General features: G+C 40.4%; 1 protein-coding gene across 3 annotated transcripts; it reads left to right on the top strand.

Moving 5' to 3' along the window:
* The first annotated feature begins 41 nt into the window (after positions 1 to 41).
* Positions 42 to 22,164, top strand: RNMT (RNA guanine-7 methyltransferase). 3 transcript variants are annotated; one of them, XM_050938843.1, is made up of 12 exons: positions 42 to 125; positions 1,059 to 1,155; positions 1,383 to 1,680; positions 2,917 to 3,052; positions 5,081 to 5,203; positions 7,197 to 7,312; positions 9,768 to 9,949; positions 10,616 to 10,780; positions 14,298 to 14,415; positions 17,149 to 17,250; positions 18,444 to 18,477; positions 21,541 to 22,164. In XM_050938843.1, exons 3-12 carry the CDS (start codon positions 1,447 to 1,449, stop codon positions 21,576 to 21,578), a joined length of 1,248 nt encoding a protein of 415 aa, XP_050794800.1. In that variant the 5' UTR covers positions 42 to 125; positions 1,059 to 1,155; positions 1,383 to 1,446; the 3' UTR covers positions 21,579 to 22,164. The 3 variants fall into 3 exon arrangements, with proteins under 3 accessions (XP_050794800.1, XP_050794801.1, XP_050794798.1); XM_050938844.1 differs by lacking the exon at positions 42 to 125 and adding an exon at positions 394 to 418; XM_050938841.1 differs by lacking the exon at positions 42 to 125 and adding an exon at positions 721 to 852.
* The last annotated feature ends 3,045 nt before the right edge of the window (positions 22,165 to 25,209 follow it).

Raw genomic sequence — 25,209 nt, 5'->3', positions numbered from 1 at the left:
GCTTTCTCATTCTTTCCCCCCACCGGATATGACATAAACATCGCAAATCTTTCTATGTGCGTCACTTCCGCAAACAGGATGGTGGAAAGCTTGGTTTGGTGATCGCTGCGCAGGCTCTCAGGCCAGTACGTTCCTCGGTCCTGAGGAGCCGCGTGCGGGTGGGGGGGCTACTGGCCGGGTTCGGAGCGCGAAACCGCCCCTCAGAAAACAGTTTCCCTGCGCCCGCTCCGCTTCTGCGGTTCGAGTCATTTGCTTTCCGCAGAGCGGGAAGTTTGGGGGCGTGGCTGACGCTCACGTTCCCACGCGCACCGCAGGGGAGGAGACAGCTCGAAGGGCTGCGCGCGCTGCGGAGGAAGGGGGCGGGGCAAAGTGGTGCAGGGGGGAGGGGCTCGCAGCGCCGTCGCTTGCTGATTGCCAGGTGGGACGCAGAAGAGGGAGGTGCGGGAGGGCGCTGTTGCCGGGGAACGGGATGGGGCTCGCGCTACCGTCCGCATGTGCCCTGCGAGGGCGGGGCAGTGAGAGGCCCAGGGATGGGGGGGTGGGCCGAAGGGGCGGAGCCTGGGCCCGGTGTTTGGGCGGAGGAGGAGGAGGAGCTGTTCCAGCCTGATCACTCCGCTCCCTTCTCGGTTGTCGGGGGGGCGTGGTTCGTGAAGGTGATCTGCCGAGAGTCTCTTCTGCTCGCGGGTCAGAGACGGGGGGCGGGTCTTTGCCGCCCGGAGCCCCGCCCTAGTTCCCCCTTTGCTGGGGCCTAGGCCTGGCGCCAGCGCGAGACTCCCCGAGTGGCGGGGACCGGGCCAGAACGTGGCGGGTGGTGTCACCGGGCTGCCTTGGGCCTAGCCGAGCAGAGCCGGGGTGCGGAGGGAGACCCAGTGGATGAGCTAATGTCCCTTCTGGCTTTAGATTCTGAAAAACGTCAGCTTGAAATCTGGTCAGCTGGGGACAGGAGTGTCTGGCCCTTACCTGGGCTATGCCAGCCCCGACCTTTCTGCCAGCCCTTGCTTTTCACCACCTTGTTTTACACATTTTAATTTTTTTCTTTCCTCTCTTTTGTGAGACAGAATCACACCACTAGGAGAGCTGCTCAGGTGAAACTAGCTGTACCAAAGTCCTGTCAAATGCTCAAAACAAACTGGAACAGAGAGAGAGACTCATATGGTAACTTGGGTGTTATCTGTGTTAAACTCAATTGAATACATTTAAAATGTTACTTTTTAACCTGCTGTCTTCTTTTGACTAATCAAATAGGAGGGCTAGATTGTGTGCCCTCTGTAGCAAAAACTGATTTTAATTTGTTTCTATAGCACTAGGTATGGGGCTTTTATAATGTAAGGGAGAACAAGCATAAATTGTAAACTGAAAGTCAAATCTCACTTTTCTCACAGAATTTATTCATGAAAAAAACATTGATTGCTATTTGATCAAGCAACAAGAAGAATAATCTCCAACATGTCTGATTTGAGCAGGGCTGAAGAACAAGAGTTAGAAAAGAGCTTAGTTGAGGAAGGAGATAGAACAGCATCTAAAGCTTCAGAGGCAGAGTCTGCTGTCAGTTCGGATGACAATAATACAACTTCAGGTAAAGGGCATTGTGCTAGAAATGAAAAGGAAGATGTTAGCAACCATGAGGACAGCACATCAAAAAAGAAAAAATCAGAACTTGAAGATCATCCTAGAAAAGTGGTAAGTACTGGTCAGACATAACTGAAAATAGATAATAGGCAGGTATTAAATCTTTGTTTCAGGGTGTGGGTTTAGAGAAGTTTATTAATCCTTAAAGTATTTATAACAAGCATTTTTACAGTGTATGTTTAAGATTTTAGAAGCTAGTGTCTCATGATCCACTTAACATAAAAGTTAATTTTAGCATTTGCTGCTATTGTCTGAAAACTGAGTACAGAATTATGTTGGAACTGAAGGAACTGGGGAGAAAGATGGTAATTAGAATGATGAGAGACTTTAAACCCGGGTGGGAAAACTATGGCCCACAGGCCAGATCTGTCACACTAGCCATTTTAATCCAGCCCCCGAGTTCTGGGGTCTGAGGCTCCGGCCCTCCAGCTGGCAGTTGGATTAAATGAACCATGCATATGTATCTTTTGTTGATCTGCACTTAGAAAGGGTTTCTGAGTTTAGGGTACACTTCTAGGTTGATACAGCTACATGGCTCAGGGCTGTAAAATTTGCATTCTGTGTAATGTACTTAGTTCGGCCTATCCCACTGTGTGGAGGTGGCTAGATTGACATAGTTGTTGGAGATATGGGTTATCTACATTGATGGAAAAGTACCTTCCTTTGATGTAAGAAGCATCTACGTTACAATGCTGCAGCAGCACAACTGCAGCACAGTGCCGCAGCTATGCTGCTGTAGTTTAGACGTACCCCAAGGCTGTGAATTCAGAATGGATTTCTGATACTAAACTTTTAAGTTCTACTTTGGAATAACCTTTGGAGAATGTACATACAGCCCTTAAATCCATGGCTTCACTGGGATGAAATTAATTCTTTCAATGAACAATGGGAATAGCATTCAAGAACTTAAACCATCTTTCTGCAATGAAGAGATGCCTTGAATCACTCAGCAGAAACCACTTTGGCCAGTTCTGTTTGTACAGTGTCTAGCACGGTGGGATCTTGGACTATGACTAGGGATCTTAGGTGCTCTAGCAATACAAATAACTAATAATACTAATGATTTTAGGTATTAAAGAGTGTCCTCCTCTTTGGTTAGAATTAAAGAACTGAGGGCAGTGACCAAGGGAGGAGTTGGGAAATAGTCTTATGTAAACGAAACCAGTAAACTTTGCCATTACTACTTATGTGTTTTAAAAACTGGAGCTTAACATCAGTCTTTTTAATTAAACACTGAAGTCTGTTCACACTCTCTCATTTGATTCTCTTATTTTCCATTGTGTATAGCATTTGGAAGAAGGGCATGGGCAAACTGTAGCTGCACATTACAATGAACTTCAAGAAGTTGGACTAGAAAAACGTAGCCAGAGTCGCATTTTTTTCCTCAGAAATTTTAATAACTGGATGAAGAGTCTTCTCATTGGTATGACTCCTTTATTGCTTGCTTTTGTTCTCACTTGAAAAGTTAGTAATTATACTATATATTATTGCAGTGTATCTAATTGTCTTGGTTACATTCAAATATGTCTTGGGGTCATTGCAAAACAATCATGGTCATGTTAAAACTGCAGCTAAACATTTTTCTGCTGTCTAGTGTTCAGTACAGCGTATCTTTACTCAGAGGAAATTATTTAGTTCAGCTCTTTTAAAATTTGATTGCAAGCTTTTCAAGGTATTGATTTTTCTTCCTTTTTCCTATGTGCTTTTATGCATCTAGCACAATGGGAGTCCCAGTCCTGATAAGATATTCTTACATTATGGTCACGTCAGATTTGTGTAAAACATTAAACATCAGCTGATGCTCCTGAAAACTTGATAAATATTAAGTTTAGAAGCTAATCTGCTTGTTGTAGTTTGCCCCCCCCCTTTCCCCCACAAGTAACGTGCATGCAAACAGAATCTTTGTTTCTCAGGAGTTAATTTGTTCTTGTAAAATCTCCCATAGAAGTCCTATATTTCATTTTGTATTATCTTTTCCTTTAGAGGTATTATTACTTCATATGTAGAATAATTTTATACTATGTACATTTTAAGTATTTGAAAACATTGATGTGTCAGAGTGTGAAGGAAGACAAATGTACTTGCTGTATGATCAATAATTTTTAAAAGTATAGAAAAACTACAAAATATTAGAGGAAAAAGAAAATGTAGTAACTTTGAAAAGTGATCCTGGTACTTACTTTCCCATAAATCTTCCTTCAAACTTGAGTAAAGTAAAGGAACAAATACTAAGAGAAATCAGTAAATAAAGAATAGCAGAGCCAAGGGAAGTAAGTGCCAGGGATTTATAAAGAAAAGATTTTTCCAGAGAAAACTTGATAGTATTCATCTTATAGCACTAAAAAAATTAGTGGATAAAAGCAGTGAGGGGTAATATTTAGATTATTATAAAGCATTTGTGTAGTGTCTCTTGAAATCCTATTCAGAATTAATTTAAATCTGTTTGGGTGCATGCTCTATAACATGGATTAAAAACTGTCCGAAAGACCCTGAACAAAGGGTAAGAAGTAGTGAAGTATCAAGTTGAGGAGGAAGGGTCTGCAGGTATGCCAGAAGGAATATTGTTGGGTGTAGGCTTAATTAATAACTTTGTGAATGTACTGGGAGTAAACTGACATCAACGAAATTTGCATAAGATCCTAACACTGGTTAGGGCAGAGAAATAATGTAGGATCCTAGAGAGGGTAATACCAGGGATAAAAAGCAACAAAATGAAATTCCACTTTGAAAAATGCAAGCTAACACACATGGGATAAAAAATACTCTTTGGAAAGGAGAATCCTTGTAATGCTTACTAAAACTTAGACTGGGTAGTAAAGAGAGAATCAAATGTATAAATTTGCAATATGATGGCAGCCAAAAAAATACTATATTCTGTCGCCCGTTTCCACTCTCCACCCGTTTCTGAGTTGGTCCGCAGTGGTGGTCCTAGACCCACTAGGGTAGCTCATTCTTTCTTTTAATTAAAAGAATGCTCTCTCATGCTCATAATTCATACCCAGCCTCATTCTGGATGAGATTAATTTTGTATTTTGTCAGTCCTGCTTCTTAATCACCTGCGGGCTCAGGGTTAAACAAAGCAACACATTGCTTTTTTTCTGTCCTATAAAACACCCCTTCCTTCCCAAGGCTTGGCTTATGCTGCACACACCACACTCAGCCCAGGAAGCATTCATTCCTTTTTTTCCCTCCAAATCTTTTATGACATTGATAAAATGTGTTTTTAAAAAAGTCTCACCCCTCCCCCCACCCATCCACACACACTTAAAAAAACCACACTTCCGGAAAAGAAATATACAGAGCTCGAATCAAACTTTTTTTTTTAAACAAACTCTAACGTAGTCTTCCAATGAATTTTGAAATTCTAAAATACCAGACTTTGTGCTTTAGGGAACTTTGTATAATGAAAGAGGCTTCATTGTTAGTTCAATGTGTGCTTTCTCTTTTGTAGGTGAATTTGTAGAAAAGGTACGACATAGGAAGCGAGATATCACTGTGTTGGATCTGGGATGTGGCAAAGGTGGAGACCTGCTTAAATGGAAAAAAGGCAAAATCAGCAAACTTGTGTGCACAGGTAAGAAGGCAAAGTAACTTTCTAGAGACAATACAAAAGGTTCTGTGGAAATGTATGCATGTACCATGAACATGACACTTCATTCCTTTCTTTCTGGATATGTCCAAAAATGCTGTGCTTGCTGTGAGGGAACTTCATTTCAGTGCTCTGCCCTGGCTTTTTTTATGATGTTCATTTTATAATGGTTCCTGGTTAAACTGTTTGTTAGCATAAACAGAGGGGAAAGTCCCTAGTGTTTCTTTTCAGTTATCATCCATTTTACCTCATAAATACAAAGTGAATGTTTGGAATCGAGTAAAAATGTGTGTTTAAAATTGCCATGAAAAATGGAGCGTATATTTACACTGCAGTTAAAAGCCCACAGGCTTAGGCTAAGGAACTGTTTAATTGTGGCATAGATATTTGGACTTGGGCTGCAGACCGGATTCCAGGACCCTGTTGGCTGGGAGGGTCCCAGAGCTCAGGCTGCAGCCTGAGCCCAGATTTCTACCCCTCAATTAAATGGCCATTTAGCCGGAGCCTCATGAGCCTAAGTCAGCTGGCACAGGCCAGCCATCGGTGTTCAGTTGCACTGTTGATACTGTAGACACCGTTAGTCACCACTTAATTACAGAATCAAATTAATCAACCATTAATTACAGAATTAATAATACAGAGTTGTATAATCTTGATCTTAAATTTGCTTTCCAGTTACTGGAGCGTTTTATCAAGGAAGTTTTAAAGGAAGATACTGGCAATATAGCACTGCAAAACAAGTGCATTGGTGTTATCCTGAAAACTATCTTTACTATGGAAAAAGCAGGGAACTATTTTTAGAGATTTTAGATTCTGAGAAAAATTATAATGCTAGGGAAAAGGCTAATTTTTATTTTCTCAGTTTGCTATGCTATCACTGGGTTGGAATTGTCTTTGCTGCAGAATTAGCTATGAGGAGGAGATGGGATCTGATTGACTGAACCCTTCATTCTTTTTACCATATGTAAATAGCATTTTTGTTTAAATCTGGTATATTTTAAAAATTTCTTTATAGTAACAGTCCTTTACTAATAGTTATGTATTTTATAGAGAGGGGAAAATTATTCTTGATATCTTGAGGACCACAGTTATTTTCTACCCTCATTGGGTATTTTTGGCCATTTGCATGTTCAGTTAACTGATTTGTGTACACACTTCCTCTAATGGTCTAAACCAGTTACACATTGCACACTAATAGTATTTAAAACTGTCTCATTGTCCTCGTTATTCAGTCAGCAGTTATGCCTGTGCCATTCACATCTCTTAGATGTAGTCTACACTAGATAAATTTCTTACTGCTGACAGTGAGGTATGTCTACATTAGAAACACTACAGTGGTGTGTATATCAGGGCTTAGATCAACTTAATTACATCACCCGTGGCATGAAATTTTTCACAAGCTGTCAGCTACTTTGTAGCACAGAGCAGCCCTGAATGTCCTCAATAATTTCAACTAAGCACCTTTTATCTGCAAGTGTAAAGAAAAAGAAACCACCTTCAGTTGCACTTCAAAAACCCACGGAGTTGAACTGTATCCATCCATGTCAAGTGTGTCATTTTTTTTCCAGTCTAACAAGGCCTTAGAACTCTTTAGAGTTCTCTGCAAACTCTTGAAGACAACACTGCATCATTTTTACATCCGTCAATCTCTTCACATTGTGAAGGTTTCCACGACAACTGTAATGGCTAGAAATTTCTTTTATTAAACCTTACATTCTGTGGAATTTCTATTTTATTGTATGAGGGCTAAATTAAAATTAAGGACGTTGGTTTGGCTCTCTGCCATTTTTAGTACCAAGTATGTGTGTAACAAGTTAATGTGCCTAGTTCCTTGTAGTCCACATAAGTATAAATAAAACTTCATAATGGAGCATAGCTACTGAAAACCAGCTTTTACTCATACTATGGTATATCAGCTCTAACTCCAATCATACCTATCTGAAGAGAAGTTTGTGTATGTAGTTTATTTTTTTTATAGATATTGCTGAAGTTTCCATGCAACAGTGCCAACAGCGGTATGCTGACATGAAAGCCCGGTGTCGTTCTAATGAATACATTTTCAATGCAGAATTTATAACAGCTGATAGCTCCAAGGTACAGTTGTTCCGCTTTATTTATTTACTAGTGTTGTAACTAGTTTCTTGGCATTCTGATTTGAATAAATGTTGGAAGTGACTAGAGTAAAAGTTCAGGAGTGTTTCGAGGAGGGAACACTTTAATTTAAGGTTTAATTGTTACACTAAAACAGGGGTGGGCAAGCTTTTTGGCCGAAGGGCCACATCTGGGTATAGAAATCTTATGGCAGGCCATGAATGCCCACAAAATTGGGGGTTGGGGTGCGGGAAGGGGTGAGGGCTCCAGCTGGGGGTGCAGGCTCTGGGGTAGGGCCAGAAATGAGGAGTTCAGGGTGTGGGAGAGGGCTGGGGCAGGGGGTTTGGGTGCAGGGGGGAGAGTGAGGGCTCTGGCTGGGGGTGCAAGCTCTTTGGTTTGGGGATGAGGGATTTGGGATGCAGGAGGGCCCTCTGGGATGGGACTGAGGGGTTCAGAGGATGGGAGGGGGATCAGGGCTGGGGCAGGGGGTTGGGGCATGGGTGTGTGCTCTGGAGTGGGGCTGGAGATGTGGGGTTTGGGATTCAGGAGGGTCCTCCGGGGTTCAGAGGGCAGGAGGGGGATCAGGGCAGAGGGTTGGGGGAAGTGGCTCAGGGATGCAGACTTCAAGTGGTTCTCAGACACAGCAGCATGTCCCCCAAACGGCTCCTGCATGGAGGCACGGCCAGGTGGCTCTGCTGCGTGTTGCCTTGTCTGCAGGCGCTGCCCCTGGAGCTCCCGTTGACTGTGGTTCCTGGCCAGTGGGAGCTGTGGGGCCCTCCCTTGGGATGGGAGCAGTGAGCCCCGTGACTGCCCCTACGTGAAGGAGCTGGAGAGGGGACATGCCCTGCTTCCAGGAACCATGCAGAGCAGCCCCTAACCGTGCTCCCTGGCTGGCGATCCAGAGTATGGCAAGCCCCAGACCCCGCTCCCCCAGGAGCTTGAGAGCTAGATTAAAATAGCTGGCAGGTCGGATCTGGCCCGCGGGCCATAGTTTGCCCACCCCTGCACTAAAGGCTTGTCTATATGCAGACTTAGGGCTTGTCTACATTATGCACTGGGCAGCCATCAATCCAGCAGGTGTCGATTTATCACGGCTAGTCTAGACATGATAAATTGACCTTTGGCCGCTCTCCTGTCAACTCTGGTACTCCACCGGAGCGTGACGTGTAGGCAGAGTCGACGGGGGAGTGTCAGACGTCAACTTACCACAATAAAGACACCACAGTAAGTAGATCTAAGTATGTTGACTTCAGCTACATTATTCATGTAGCTGAAGTTCCATAACTTAGGTCGATTTCCCCCTCCCCCCCCAGTGTAGACCAGGCCTTAGTGTGTGGCAAGATGGGGTTGTAAACGTACAATGCACTAGTTGGCTGTGTGGACTCTGCTGTCACACACACTTTGGCCCCTTAGCACGGAGCAAGTTAGTGTGCTGTAGATTTTACACCCCAGCTTGCTATACACTGAGTCTCTAATTTAGAGCTTTTCTACATAATTATTAGAACTATATAAGTTAACGAACAGTTGCTTAAAACGAGTTCTGACAAACTCTTTCGTTGTTTTGTAATGTAGTCTTGAAAGGATGAATACATCTTTCACCTACCGGAGGTGCCTTTCAATTTCCCCACTAACTAGTGGGGTCATATTATTCCTAAAATTTTGCTAACTGTTGCTACATAGCCACTAGGGAAGTTATAAACATTTGTCTTGATGGGCCCGTGTTCTGTCCTACCCCCAGAACAAATGTGGAAGACTTTCTGACTTAATTTAGGAGGACTAAATAATCTTCACCTAATATGTTGCATTTCAGTAGCATGAAGTTTTCCAGTAGCATTTTTATTTTCCATATTGCTTATATTTAGAACTTATTTTGATAACTTTTCACAGCTTTGGACTCTTGTTGCAAGGCTTGTGGAAAGACCAGTCTGACTCAAATTCCAAGGACTCATTCTAGCAATCACAGGTTAATTGTGTCTGTGGGGAAAGGGTGTGTGTGCAAGTGCATGCAATAAAACCATGTGATTAAAAATGATACATTGATTATTTTTGACCTAGTAAATTGTATTTCAAAACTGAAGTCATGTATTTTGCTGTTTTTATTTAGAAAGTACAAAAACATGTACAAATATCTACAAATTTTGTAAACTGAAAATTCATCTTAATAAAATTTGCCATAATTCACTTGCAGCTGAACTCTCAGTAAAAATACTAGAATTTATTTTGGAAACTAATAGTTGTAACTTAATGGGCTTTCTATTTCATTTTATTTCTCCCTCTACCAAGCAGTACTTCATGTCTGAATTTGCTGAGGGAAGAGGGAAATAAACTTTATTTTTTTTCTTTCAAGTACTTGGATTCTGGGATTGGCATGCACTGCTGGAGGATTAACACAAACCACTTTTTTTGTTTCTGCAGCCTTTGGTATATGTCTCATAACTCTTTTTTTAATCCATTTCAGGAACTTCTGTCTGACAGTTACAGTGATCCACATATGTGCTTCGACATATGCAGCTGTCAATTTGTTTACCATTACTCATTTGAGACATATGAACAGGCTGACATGATGCTTAAAAATGCTTGCGGGAATCTCTGTCCTGGAGGGTATTTTATTGGCACAACTCCAAATAGCTTTGAGCTTGTGTAAGTACTATTCATTCTATTAATTTTTAAAATTGTATGAAATGTTATCAAATTTAAAGGAGAGTCACTCTTTGGGTGCCCCTGATGTATTTTGCAGCAAAATGTTTCCAGCTGAGGGCCTGTGTTGCCTGCTTGCCGAGAGAGTCAGGCATATAGTAACTTGAATAAAATGGAGCAGATTGCATCCACCCTTATCTTTCATAGGGAGGCTTGCCCTCAGGGTACTACAGTTCCTAGCACGTAATGCTTCTGTATTGATTTAATTGGTGACAAAACAAGTACAATGTGGGCTGTAGCTGCAAGCTTCCTCTCTGACATTTTTGAATCTGCCTATTTCTAACCCTGAACTGCCTCTAAAGGATAAAGAGTTCAGTTTCCATGTTTGTTTAATTCTTGACCCCTTTGAGTGTTATAACCCATTATCTTCAGACTGTTGAAATTTGATTAAAAACTTTTTCATTCCCATGTTTTTATATTAGTCTTAATTGATGGCTAAATTTATTAAGGGAGATGGTGCAGTGCAGAGAATAGGGCACTGGAATGGACTGTGTCCTTCTGTGACCTTGTCCAAGGTCCCTGCACCTCTCTCTTTAGTTTCTTTATCTGCAAAATAGGAATAACAGCGTATTTATCAATGATTACTCTTTTTATATATCTTTTATGTAGAAAGCGACTTGAAGCCTCAGAAACGGATTCATTTGGGAATGATGTGTACACCGTACAGTTTGAGAAGAAGGGGGAGTATCCCTTGTTCGGCTGCAAGTATGACTTTAACTTGGAAGGAGTTGTTGATGTCCCTGAGTTCTTGGTTTATTTTCCTTTGCTGATAGAGTAAGTTTACTTCTGACTACATTATATAATCAATTTTTGAAGGATTATATAAGCACTTGTCTAGCAGAAATCTACCAGCAGGCATTACTGTAATATCAGGATATACTTCTTAAAATGCTTTATTATTATTCTCTCATATCTGGTTCATATTTGGAGTATTGATAGTGAAAATTCTTGCAATAAAAAATCTATCTTCAGATCCTGAGTAGTAACCCCAAATTAAGATGCTGATGTAAAACAGTGTTTCAGATTCTTGATCAGGTAGCTAAAACTTTATATTTTTATGGTATTTGTAAATTGGTTATGCTGTGCTGCCAACTATTTTAAGGCCTCCATGTTTTTTAACAGGACTCTACTAATTTCAGTTGCGCCTCAGAATGAACTCATTTCCCCTGCTGCTATTACTTAAAATGCTAAGATACTTGGGGAGAAATCCTTGCTTTGTTGAAGTCAGTGTAAAACTGTTTGACTCACTGGAGCCAGGATTTTACCCTTCAGGGAGCATTTCTGTTCTGAAAAGTATCACTAAAAAAATGAAGTGATCTGCCCATGTGATATATATGGAAAGAAGAAAAAAAAGCCACTGTTAGGCTTGTAGAGCCAACATATCTAAGAATGCTGAGGATTCTGTTCAGACTTGTCAGTCTATTGATATAAATGCTTACTAAAGCACAACTAGTTGCAGGCTGTAGGGTTGCACGGGAGTCACTGAAGGCATAATCTGTCTTACAGAACTCTTATTATTAGGGTTAATTGTGAAATGGGTCGTCTTTCTTTCAGGCCTTCTTTTTAAATCATAATGAATCTAAAGAAGGTAAAAAGCCTAATTTTTTTTCCTCTAGAGACTTCCTCTGAAATAGTATATACTCCAGCAGTGTTTCTCAACTTTTTGATATCAGGGACTGACTTGCTGTCTTCCTAAACTGTGTCAGTGAAATCTCATGGACCCAGGAGGCTTCCACAGAGTAGTAGTTGAGAAACACTGCTCTATGGTCTGTGTTTTGAGGATATGTAAATATGCATCTAGCTAAAAATCTCACTTTCAGCTAACTTCTTGGGGGGGGGGGGAATGTATACATATGTACAAAATAAATTTTAATTAAAAGTTGTTTCATTATATATGAAACAGAGTTTAAAAAATATAACACTAAATAAGTTTCAGAAATTGACAAAAGATGATGTGACCTTCCTCTGCCCACAGCTTGCCTTTCCTTCCCACATTCTCTTCTTTCTCCCTTGTCTCCTCCTCTAACCTCTCCACTTTGTGCACTGAACCCATCCCATCTCCTGATCTCTCTCACCCATACTTATCTCCTCCTTTACTTTTTTCCTTAACCCTTTGCTCTTTCTGCTCATAATACAAGCATGCTTCAACCTCTCCCGTCTTAAACCCAAAAGAAATAAGACATGCCACTCCTGACACCGTTTACCTCTCCAACTACTGTCCCATCTCCCTTTCGTGTCTGAGGGTTTGTCTACACTTATTGGAGGGGGATGCGCAGCGAGCGATGCGTCGGTGGTCGATTTAGCAGGTCTAGTGAAGACCAACAAAATCAACCGCAGATCGCTCTCCTGTCAACTCCTGTACTCCACCTGAACGAGAAGTGCAAGGGGAGTCGACAGGAGAGCGTCTCCCATGGACATAGCATAGTGTGGACCCCCATGGTAAGTAGATCTAAGTATGTCGACTTCAGCTACATTATTGACTTAGTTCAATCTCCCGTCATAGTGTAGACAAGGTCTAAGCTAATTGAAAATGTTATCTAGGATTGCTGTCTGTAGTTTCTCTCCTTCAGTTCCATCCGAGACTCTCTTCAGTCTAATATCTGCCCCTTGCACTCCACTGAAAAGGCTCTTGACAAAATCTTTAATGATTTCCTAGGTGAAGCTCAGAACCAGTACTCTTCATCCTCAACCTGTCAGTGGCCTTTGACACCGTCATCATGCTCTTCTTGTCCCATGATTTCTGTTACTCTGTCCTCTTCTGGTTCTTTTCCTACCTCTTTAATTGTCCCTTCAGCAAGTCCTTCAGTGTATCCACCTTTTCCCCACCTCCAATGTTGTCTGGATTCCACAAAGCTCTGTCATTGGTCTCTTTCTCTTCTTTACACTTCGGATAATCTCCTCTGCAGCACAAATTCAACTATCCTCTCTATAGTGACAGCTCTCAGATCTATCTCTTCCCTCTGGGCCGTCATCCTTCTGTCCAAAATGAAATCTTGGCCTCTGTCTTGTGACTTTTAAATCATTGGCTGAAGCACAACCATCTTGCTTGTTGCCCACATCAATAATCAGTCCTTCATCTTTGACTCAGAGTCTGGACGCAAGGATCTAGAAAGGTCTATCTCAATCTTATAGATTCTCTTACATGTAAGATACAGCCTTTCCTATCCATCCATACAGCTTGTCCAGGTTCTCACCATTTCATGTCTCCATTACTGCAACATTCTTTTTTCTAGCCTTGACAAATGCAATCTTGCCCATTCATATCCATTTGGAATGCTGTTGCAAAGAATATTATTCTAGCCCACTGCCTTGACCACGTAACTTCTCTCTTTGGATCACTTCACTGGCTTCCCTGGCTTCCCTTTCTCACATCAAACATTAGATGTTTGTGCTCGCTTTCAAGGCCCATCCCCACCCTACTAGTCATCTGTCATTTACTATTGAAATGTCAGCTCCTGCTGATTGGCCAGTAATGCCAGCCTTCAGTGCCCACTTGTTAATTTCTTAGATCCATGTAAACACCCACAAAGCTACCTTGTTATCCTTAAAATCCCTTCTTAAAGCTCTCGCCTTTGCAGTGATGCCTCAAACTTGACAACAGTTAGACTGCTGGTATGCTAATACTAGTGCCTATCATGGTGACCAATACTGTCTCATTGTTTCCTTGTATTCCATGTCTATATCTATATGTTGTTTCTTGTCTTATACTTGGGGAAAGGACTCTCTCTTTTTATTCTCTCTGCATTGAGTGCAGTACAATGGAGTCCTGGTCCATAATCAAGGCTCTTAGGCGTTATGGTAATACAAATAAACAATAATAATAATTAGGCAAAAGGCCTCTGATTCCTATAGGCCCAGCTCCAGTATTAGGTTCTGTTAATATAGACCTGTGCAGAATCCCATTTAAGTTGACAGAACTCTTCATGGGTTCAAGGGGTCATAGTAGTGATTTTGATGCAGGGGCATAATGCAAAAAAAAAAATAAATAAATAAATTTTTTTTTACTCCAAATTCAGATTGAGTTGTCATCAAAACTTTTGTGTTTCAAGGAAAGAGAAATTGCTCTGTCCAAGTCAGAAATATTTATACCCAGGCATAGAGCAGAGAATTTTTGATGACATAACTCCTTGAAAATGGATATTTGATGGCAATGTGGACTTTTCCAGTCTTTCTGATAAAAGCCATAAATATATAACGTTAGAGGTTTCAGTTCTACTGAAGACCATATGGTGTCCCTGTGATTCAAAACTATCAACTATGATAAACTCAGGCTTTTGTTGCTTTTTCACAGAATGGCAAAAAAATATGGCATGAAACTAGTCTACAAAATGACATTTCGGGAATTCTACGAAGAAAAGATTAAGAATGAGGAAAATAAAATGCTGTTAAAGCGAATGCAGGCTTTGGAGGTAAATATAAAAATGCTGATTTTAAAAAACTCATTCTTTCATTTAAATAGTGTTTTGCTTCTTGCTGGGGTTGATCTAGTTTAACAGTAGCTTTGGGCAATAAATTATGACCACTAGTCAAGTGCTGGCATTGTAGGAGTCAAATAGTTCCTATGGCATGCTGCTGAAAGCAGTTAATCGTCTAAATTTTGTAGCTAACGAGTTTCAAGTATATTCTGTTGAGGACAGGTTTTTATATTAGGTTACTAGGCAACTATACATGTTATACTTGTAATTTCCATTTAACAGGTTCTGCACACTTGTGCTTTGTATTATATTTGCTTATCTTTTTATATAGGGGTGTGTGTGTGTATATATTTGTAATATCTGGTGCTAATAAATAACTGTTCATTGTAAAGAGTGGTCCGATGCCTCCATTATAAACAAGAGAAAGAATTGGAATAGAAGGACTTGCTGTTGTCTGTCATAAAATTACCTTTTTTGTGTGCAAGAAACCTATTTATTAGAAAACCGAGCAAGAATTGAATTATGTGTACAAAAATAAATACTTGGTATATACAGGACAATTATTCTTTTAAATGTAAATCCATAACTAGTCTTATAGCTATGTCCAGCAGAAATCTTTTACCCTCAGTGTCTCACTTACCCTTGGTTCCCCCAAAGGAACGGGAGTGTGTGTGTGTATCTTCTGCAGCTTCAGTCAGTTTTCCAAACCCGGAGAGGTTAGCACTATACACACACTCCTGACCGTGGTTGATCTTGCCTAGTTTACATTGCAGTAAAACTAAAGGGCCTTGTCTCCACTATGTTTGTACAGCAGAATAGCTAACCAGCATTAGTTACACCATAATAAAAGCACACCTTTTTTTTGGTTAGTGAAGACCTAGCCATAATCTGTCAGGAGAGAATTTGCTTATACTGGAAGAGCAGAAAGTTTAGAGTGAGCAGGATGAAGAGCAAGAGTTGAGAATAAGAGGAAACAAGATTAAAGATGTATGAACAGGGACAAAGATGTGTTGAAAAATGAAGACAGGGATGGTAGGTTAATTTTGCAAGGAAGCTAATGAAAGGATTCAAGGAGGGGGAAAAGGATCAGAGAGAAGAATATGGTTTTGCCACAGTATTTTGGATTAACTATTGAGATGAAAAGAACGCTACAATGTCAGAAGCAAGGTTTTTGCAATGGCAGCATCAAGAAAGGACAAACATTGGAGATGTAAATACTATATAAATTGTGTTACAGATGCAATATACATTTTTGTGATGGCTTGTGAGAAATGATAGTAGTTTATCGTGTTTGTAGACTTTTTTATTTTTTAAACATGATGACTGATGCCCATCCAAGTTGATAGCTGTGATAGTATACTAGACAAAGCCCTGGTCTACACTACAGAGGTCAACATAAGGCAGCTTACATCAACATAACTCTGAACAACTACACTAAAATGTGACTCTTACCAATGTAACTTGCCTGCCATGCTGACTTAACTCCACCTCCGCAAGCGGCATAGTGCTTAGGTTGATGTAGTTAGGTGTAGATGTCCGTACAGACACTGCGTTGCTTACGTCTATTGTTGTCGTCCCACAGTGCCCCAGACTAACAGTAAATCGGTGCAAGCGCTATACTGGTGAGGCCATGCACCGCCGACACAAGGAATATAGTGTGGATATGCAAAAGAGATTTAATTACTGTGGTGGCTATGTGTTGACATACCATAGGTTTACATAATTTTGTACTGTAGATATACCTCTGCTAGCATTGGGCCTCTATGGGTAATTCATGTCCTGATCTAGAAGCTTTACCTTCAGAACAGGACTATGGTGAGTTGCCCTGGCAGTGTTGGCAGTGTGCAGGAACTTGTACTGGTACCTGTCCTACAGCTGAACTGTGAATAAGTAAAAATCACTGTCTGGTATCTAGAATCTTTCACAAGTACTAAATCTATTTTAAAACTTCAGTTGGTAACTTTGTTTAAAATGATAGCTATGTCATGTCTCATTTTTGATGTTTTGAACATTCATCTATTTTTATAACTTCAGCGTTGCATAGGACTTCATTTCCAGTACTTGGAGCAAACAGTTCGGCAGCCACTTCAATCTTATCGGTTTTACCCTATTACAGAACAGTGATGGGACAGTCTTACAATAGTGAATGTGATTGATAAGCTCTATAGATAGAGATACATATCTATCATTTCTCTGCAGTAAGTAGTAGTCAATTCTGGTTCACTGTTTGACATAATTAAATAGGATTTCGTATACATCTGCTTGAGCATAAAAATTGGTTTAATTTTTTTTTTCCAGAAGGCAAATAATGAGACTAAATTTTCAGACTTGGATATCTAATGGTAGGCATTGAAATAACTGCAGATTGACTTTTTTGATAGGTATTGAGCTCCCTTTAAGGTATCTTTTAGGATATGTCTACAGTGTAATTGAAAACCCATGGCCTGTTCCAGATGACTTTGGCTTGTGGGACTCAGGCTAAGGGGCTGTTTCATTGTGGTGTAGATATTTGGGCTGGAGCCTGGGCTCCAGCCTGAGCCTGAATGTCTACAGTGCAATTAAACATTCCCCTAACTTGAGCCCTGTTAGCTAAAGTCAGGTGGCACAAGCCTATTTTCAGTTGAGTGTAGGCATACTCTTATGTAGGAGACACCTTTTTTGGTTCACTTTTTTTTTTTTTTTTTAAAACATCTAGTCATTATGTAGTAACTTACATCTTTTCTTCAGCCATATCCTGCAAATGATAATTCCAAACTTGTCTCTGATAAACCTGATGATTATGAGCATGCAGAAAAGCTCATGAAAGATGGCAGACCAAAGTTACCTCTGGTAAGTGGTTTTTATTTAAGTGATAGAATCTTGTCAGAAGCAAAATGTGCTCAGTGAAACATAGGGTCTAGACTTGCAAACACTTAGGATTCTGCTTAAGTTCAGCTCCATTGAAGTCAGGGTCGGTGCAAGGATGTTTCGTACCCAAGGTGAAACTTCCACCTTGCGCCCCGCGTCCCCTCCCTGGGGCGCCCCCCCCCCCCGCGGCAGCTTCCCACCTCCGCCCTGAGGCACCCTCCCCCCGCCCCAGTTCACCCCTGCTCCGCGCATGACCACCCCGAGCATGCCGTCGCTGCTTCATTTCTCCTGCCTCCCAGGCTTGTGGCACCTAAGCTGATTGGCGCCGCAAGCCTGGGAGGCGGGAGAAGTGAAACAGCTCACTCCTGCCCCGTCTCCTCCCCAGGCACGCCGTGGCTGCTTAACTAAATGCCGGCAGCGACCAGGGTGGCCGAAGATCTGACCGCCGCGGACGCTGCCGAAGAAAATGGTGCCCCCCAAATCCCAGTAGCTTAGGCGACCGCCTGGGTCGCCTAAATGGTTGCACCGGCCCTGATTGAAGTCAATGGAATTCTTCATCTGTATAAAGTACATACATAAGTGTTCAGAAAATTAGGGTCTTAGTAGACAATTTATTTAATGGCATATTAAATTTTATAAAAATCAGTGTTAAAATTAAATGGAAAACTTACTGTGTTCTTCAAAGAAACAACTATAGTTTAGAATGACCAATACCCGCTCTCTTCCACAAGAGACCTGATGTTTAATTGTCCTTTATACTAAAGGGTAGCGTATCCGTGTAGAATGTAAATCATAGGTTGAAACATTCTTCCCTTTAAACTGAGATTATTTTTCTAGCACTTGTTTATCCACTCATTGATATATTTAAATAAAGGTCTGACCTTTATAGTAAAAATGTAGTGATAGTGTAACATAAAACCCTATATAAAGGGGGAAAAACTGAATAAAAGAGTTAGCTAAATTATTACCTCAAACCTGCAGATGACTGAAAAAGAAATTTCCCTATTAGTTGATAGATTAATTTAATTAATCACCTATGTAAAGAAAAAGCTGCTTGGTTTCTTAGACAAGTATTTTAGTTACTAACTGTTTAAAATATTCATGATTATGGGGAATGTTTGATTTATATTTTATCATACTCCATTTGTGATATTGCGTTATCAATTTCTTTAAAGGGAACCTTGAGTAAATCTGAATGGGAAGCAACAAGTAAGTACTGTTTGTAAAGTTTGAATACTATTGTTTATCAAAACTGTTTAATAAATAACATGACTGCCTTGGACATTGTGAATAAGTGTAACTATTAAGCAGATACTTTCAAACTTGGTGACCTAAGGTTAAGCATTAAATAAAAGGTACCCATTTTTGTGTTCAATAGCTTTGAAAATCAGATTCCTTTCAATTTAGGTGCTTAAATATGGATTTAGTTCCCTATAACTGGGTTTCAATTTAAATATACTTAACAGAAGCAGTTTACAGTGCTCAAAACTTTGAGGAATAAATGCATAGTTTGGGAGAAGGCTTTTTATGTAGCGAAGATGGAATGGAAACCCTGAAGGCTGATAGATTTGGTCTTTAAGTGCTTTGGTACCTTGTACCTTAGCTTAGCACAGGCTGTTTTTCTGATTGTGCTGTAAAATTTTAATAAAATAGAAATTTCAAGTTTTGAGGTGAATTAAAGAACCAAGTAAAAATTAGCAAGCAATTATCAAGCAAACCCGATTATTTTCTTGAGGGCTGTTGATATTGCATATTGCTTTTCTCAGTAGTTGTTATACTTCAGACACAAGCAGGTTAGGAATAAAATAAGACGTCTGAGGGTGATAGAGGCTGCAATCTGATGTTGTATAGGCTTTTTTAAGTAATACAACATTGTTACATACGTTCTGAATGTTTTTAGAGAGAGGTCATAGAAAATTTTCTAAATCACAAAATTTTAAACATCTTTTTTCTTCTGAAATTCTTTCCAAAGAAGAAAAGAAATTGATTAGAAAAAGTATTTCCTTTCGAGAGACAGTTTTCATATAACTTATGGCAGACAAAAAGCCATATACTATCAGGTTAATGTTTTTTTAGAGTTTGGTATGTGTTGGCATCCTCCGGAGTGTGTTCAAAAAAAAAAAAAAAAAAAAGGCCTTATTTATCATGTGAGTTTTCATACAGTCTTGGGTCACAATTTTTCTCATGTGGAGCAGATGACTTAATTTTCTTCAAATAATTCTTTACTCCCTTTAGTGCTTTGGTTGTACAAACCAAACTAATGTTATCTTATTATGACTGTTTCATTTTAGATAAACATACATCAGTCCAGTTGTAAAGGGAAAACATGGAAAACTCCTATAACTACAAGATTTTTCTTTTTTTCAGCAGTTGTTATTATCTCATAAATGTGGGTTTTCACATTTTTGTAAAGTATTTTTTTCTCGTTCCATTAGAGAGAGATTGAGGAATAGTGCCTATAAGGAGTAGGATATAGTCATAGCTTGATCAATTAAAAACAATAACATTTTGTTTCACTGCTAGAAAAGGCATTCAGGCTTACTATATAGATTGAGCAACCTTCTGGCAATGACTTATCTTATCATAAACAAATATATTTGATGCCAGCTGGAAGCCCATAATAACTGTCAAATTGGATTCTGTTTGTTCTCATAAGAAATTGGTCTTGCAGCACTTTCTGACATAATAAATGAACGTCTCTGTTACTATAAAACATATGGGTCTCCACAGATTTCACTATCCCATATATCTTTCTTTGACATACCAAATTAAGTATTTCTGAGGAGTGTCACTCTAGCCAAGACTGCGCTGAAGGTACATCTTGCAGTTGACAAATGCTGGCTAGTAGCTGTAAACTCCAACCCAGCAGTATGTTTTCAGGTCTTGCTTTTTTAAAATAAGCAAACTTCAACTTTTTCTTTTGGATTTTAGTCAGATTTCCTTATTTTTAATTGTACAGAGTTGAACACAGCCTTAATTCTGCCCACTATATAGAAATAAGTCTTTAAATTTAGGGTTGATATTACCTTATGTGCACCTATAAATCGAATAAATTGTGATTTGAAGACTGTCTCTCTCATACATAAAAGGGAGCAGAGTTAAGGTGACATGTCAAGAACTCTTGTAATGAAATGTGAATGTTTAACTGCAATTAATGTTGCATTAAGCCAGGGGTGAGCAAACTAGGGCCCGTGGTCTGTATCCAGCTCGCCAGCTGTTTTAATCCGGCCCTCGAACTGCTGCTGGGGACCAGGGTCTGGGGCTTGCCGTGCTCCAGCTGGGGAGCAGGACAGGGGGCTGTTCTGTGCAGCTCCCAGAAGGAGCAGCATGTCCCTCCTCCAGCTCCTATGTGTAGGGGCGTCCAGGGAGCTCTGCTCTGCATGCTGCCCTGGCAGCTCCCATTGGCCAGGAACTGTGGCCAATGGGAGCTGCAGGGGTAGCGCCTGTGGTCGGGGCAGCGCGCAGCAGAGCTGCTTGGCTGCACCTCCGTGTAGGAGCTGGAGAGGGAACATGCTGCTGCTTCCAGGAGCTGCTTGAGGTAAGCGCTGCCCGGAGCCTGCACACCAGCCCTAGCCCTGATCTCCTTCCCACCCGTCGAATCCCTCGGTCCCAGCCTGGAGGACCCTCCTACACCCCAAACCCCTCATCACCAGTCCCATCCCAGAGCTGGCACTCCCAGCCGGAGCCTACACCCATGCCCTACCCCAGAGCCCCCTTCTGCACCCTGAACACCTCATTTCAGGCCCCACCCCAGAGTCTGCACTTCCAGCCAGAGCCCTCGCCCCCTCCCACACTCCAACTCTAATTTGGTGAGCATTCATGGCCCACCATATCATTTCTATACCCAGATGTGGCTCTCAGGCCAAAAAGTTTGCCCACCCCTGAATTAAGCTGATAATACTGTGTTACTAACTGCATTTAAAATACTTATTGATAGTTACTTTGCATTTAATTTTAGATTCATATTTTGTATCTTAGATTTGTGGTTATGCTTTCAGAAGAAATCCAATCCCGCCTCTTAAATACAAAAATACGTTTGAATGGAGACGTGGGTTTTTGCATACAAAAGTTGCAGGTGCAATACTAGAAGTTGCTTTTAAAAATTTGCTGTAATAAGAAATGGTAACTGATGGGGTAGCCATTGTTGCAGTTTCTTTTAATAAATAGAATTTGTTCTGCAACAGCTTAGGAGAGAGGGAAATGTTTGTGTTTGTTTGAAACCTTTGGAGAGCAGAAAGTAATGCAAATTTGAAATATTTTCTTCTCTCATAGGTATTTACTTGGTTTTTGCATTTGAAAAGCAACAGTGAAAAGAACAATACTGGAAGTAGCAAGAAGAAATTGCATCCTGGTACAAGTTGGAGTGATGTAAAACCATTGTGGCGACTATTTTTTTATGTTTATTTTTTAATTATTAGAAGTGTGCAGGACACTACCAAAAACTAGGGCAAGCTCATGAATCTGAGTTACAGTTGCCTATCTGCGACAGATGGACTTTGGTGTATATAGAGATTGTCTGAGCCTGGTTTTTAAACATTTTTCAGTAATCTGCATGCTCTCAGAAATGCCGTTTGAACTCCACAATGCTCTTGTTTCCAATAAGAAGTTTGTTAGTAAAGTTTGTTCAGGTGACTAAGGGCCTGGTCCTGGTCCCGGTCCTGTACCCATTGAAGTCAATAGAAGGATTTCCAGTGACTGCAGTGATGTAGGATCAGGGCGTTAGAGCACTGTACAGCAAAGCTCAGATTGATCACAGTGCAGCACTTCAACAGTGTTAAATTGTATTGAAGTTGTAGTTTATGTAGAAAGGTCCCAAACTGTTCTTGTTTTTTGTGATCACTGGTATGTAGTGTCATTACGTGATAACTTCAAGATTAAATGGGTTTATGTTCTGTACCTGAATGTGCTGAAAGTATTGTTAGAGATGCCTTCAATAACTGAATTTCTGCCAGTTTTAATGTTCTGCAGATTATCTGCAAACAGGTAGCAACCCCTACATTTAGATTGCCTAAAACTTTCAGTTATAAAAGATGCCTGTCTTTTTTACTTAGAAGCTTTAACACTTTTCTTGTTTGTGGCAGTTCTTTGAAACTTGGCAGGGACAAATCTTGGGGACTAAAGACATGCTTTCCACTCGTTCTGTGAAATATTATTCAGGTTTGGCTGAGTTGATAAACTATTGAAAATAATTATTTCCTTTCTCTCACTTGTGCTGCTCAGGAAAATTTTGGCAGCATATCAAAATAAGTAACAGTAGCTTTCTAAAGAGCTGGGCCTATGCTTCACTAAGAATACCTGGGATTTGAGCGAGCACCTACAGTAGTGGGCATGGAGAGCTTACCCCCAATGACATATGGCACTAATGACTACTTCCCCCACCTTGGGATAAAGCCCTTTTGAGCTGCCAGCTAATGAAGTCTTATAGTTCGGTTGGTACAAATGTGTACTGCAGTGTTGAAGGTTTAGGATTCAAACCCTGCTGTTACATGGTATGGGATGTTGTTACTGGTCTACCTAATAGAACTTGGTTTTTTACCTTTTTTTTTTTCTTAAAAAAAAATAAAAAAAATAAAAATCCTAAAATTACATTCCCAACACAATCAAATGAACGTTATTTAGGTTGCAAAGTCAAGCACTCAAAATTTAGGAAATGTCAGATTTACAGTTTCCTGGGCATCCTTAATAATGTGATCATATACTGTCTACATGACCCTTGCCTCATTCACTGTACAAGATGGAAGCACAAAGGAGAAGAGTTACAGTTGCCTGGGCAACTTAAATTGCTTGGTTGTAATGATATTCTGCAACAGCTTAGGAGAGAGGGAAATGTTTGTGTTTGTTTGCAACTCCATTCATTATAATGCCACTGCTTTGGTGTAAATGAAGCTCCTCCCAGATTGTGTCCTTCCCTGTGGCTACATCTACACTACAGCTGGGATCGAAGCTTTGAGCTTGATCCACTGGTGGTCGATTTAGGGGGGTCTATTGAAGACCCATCAGATTTACAGCAGATTGCTCTCCAGTCGACTCTGTACTCTACCTCCGACGAGAAGAGTAAGGTAAGTTGACAGGAGAGTTTCTCCCGTTGATACCCCCCCCCCAATGTAGACACTGTGGTAATTCAACCCAAAGTATGTTGACTTCAGCTACATTATTCACGTGGCTGGAGTTGCGTAGCATAGGTCAACTTACTGTGGTAGTGTAGAAACAGCCTATGTTGTAGCTAAGCAATTTTTAAATGTGAGAACTTTTAAGTGTTTTATGGAACTGCATAGAAACATCAAATCTAGATCAGCTAAAAAAAATCACTGCTTATATCAAGTTGTATTTGAAAATGCTCTGTACTTAAACATCCTTATGAAAGTCCCCTTACTTGTGCAGTTTAAGTTATTGAATTTGGGGCTGAAAAAATCTGAAGAGGTGCCAGGGGAGAACTGGGAGTTGCTAGACAAAGAAACTGGGACAAGGTGTAGGGTAGGGGAAGTCACAATGTTTGGGAGCCAGTGGGGTTGGAGAACTTGGGCAGGAAGGAGAGAGAGGTTGGGAAGTGAGTGAACTGGACGAGGCTGGGCAAGTAGACTGGGATCAGAAGCCTGAGGAGTGGAGACCAGGACAATGAGTCAGTAGTGGAGTAGAGACAGACCTGGGACGGGTTTAAGGGGAGAACAGGTCAGGCTTGCAGGGGATAATTGAAGAAGTCTGTACTTACTAGAGAACACTTCCTTCCAGAGCCTAGAATGGAACCCAAGATCTCTGAGTTTTGCTATTCCTGTGATACCAGAGATCTGTGAAACCTTGAGATGGTGAGAAAAATTCATTAAAATGGTTATCAGAAAAAAATGTTTTGACAAAAATGAAATTTTTCATGAAATTGTATCTATTCTGATAAAAGTCCCAAACTTTCAGAATGATTTTTTTTTAAGTTTTTTAGCTTTAATTTTATTTTGGAATGAAATTGTAGGAAATTTAAAAAAAAAAAGTGAGCAGCTTCTACTTATACTGATTGAAACATCTTATTTTATAAATCAGTGTTTTTTATTTGTGTTATAATGAAATAGCTTGACATTTTGACAGTAATTTAAAAAAAACGTTTAAAAACACTACATTTCACAAGGTTTTGTTCTAAACAAATTCAAAACTTTCTAAATTTGAATTTTTTAAATGAAATTTTCAGACCTTCCATTTCTCAGGAAATTTCTAATTAGAATTTGTTGTGATTGGAATGAAAACAAATTTTGAAATGTCAGTTTCCCACAAAACAAATTGTTTCACCCAGCTCTACTGAAGCCCACTGGGAAAGAGTCCTGTATCACTTTGGTGCTGGTTCACATAGCGAATAACAGCCTACTACTGCTATCAGATACCCTGTTAGTTCAAGAGTCAAGCTAGCTCCCTGGATGGGAAAATAAAAACCTTTCCAGCTGTTGATTTGTTCATGTTTAGAACATGCGAGAAGCTGACAATTCCAAAGTAATGCACAACCTCTGTTTGCAAACTGTACCCACTGCCCATAATGTGTCTCCAGATATCTACCGTACTTTCTGTAATTATGGAGTGTGGACTAGTCCACACTAGTAGCCAAACAGGTAACAAAGCTAGAGAGAAACTTATTGACTGAGTCACTGTCCTAGTGTGCCTGGACCTAAAACAGAAGAAGAAATAGACTTTCTATCCCCGGGAATGTAAAGTGTCTAAAATGGCACAAAAGCAGTAGACAAGCTGAGTGGGGAAGAGAGTCTCATTTCAAACAAAGTATGTAATAAGCAGTGTCATGTCGTCCATCTTACTGGAAGTCTAATGGTAAATCTTCGAGCAGGAGCCATTTTAAGGCCAGTCGAAGGATTAAATAATCTCCACTTTTCAGTCACTTGGAAGAACACAACTACCATATCAGCAGATTGGACTACTTTCTGAAACTCCCTGGCTTCCCTTGTGTTTTTT

This window comes from Gopherus flavomarginatus, chromosome 2, assembly GCF_025201925.1.
Source record: "Gopherus flavomarginatus isolate rGopFla2 chromosome 2, rGopFla2.mat.asm, whole genome shotgun sequence".
Lineage (NCBI taxonomy): Eukaryota > Metazoa > Chordata > Testudines > Testudinidae > Gopherus > Gopherus flavomarginatus.
Note: the sequence above shows the minus strand (reverse complement) of the source record. Positions and strands in the feature narration are given on the sequence as shown.

Excerpts from the sequence above, each read along its gene's own strand:
- RNMT (XM_050938843.1), top strand. The coding sequence starts at position 1,447 with ATGTCTGATTTGAGCAGGGCTGAAGAACAAGAGTTAGAAAAGAGCTTA. Across the intron at positions 3,053-5,080 it reads GATGAAGAGTCTTCTCATTG|GTGAATTTGTAGAAAAGGTA; the intron begins GTATGACTCCTT and ends TCTCTTTTGTAG. Across the intron at positions 18,478-21,540 it reads ATCTGAATGGGAAGCAACAA|GTATTTACTTGGTTTTTGCA; the intron begins GTAAGTACTGTT and ends CTTCTCTCATAG.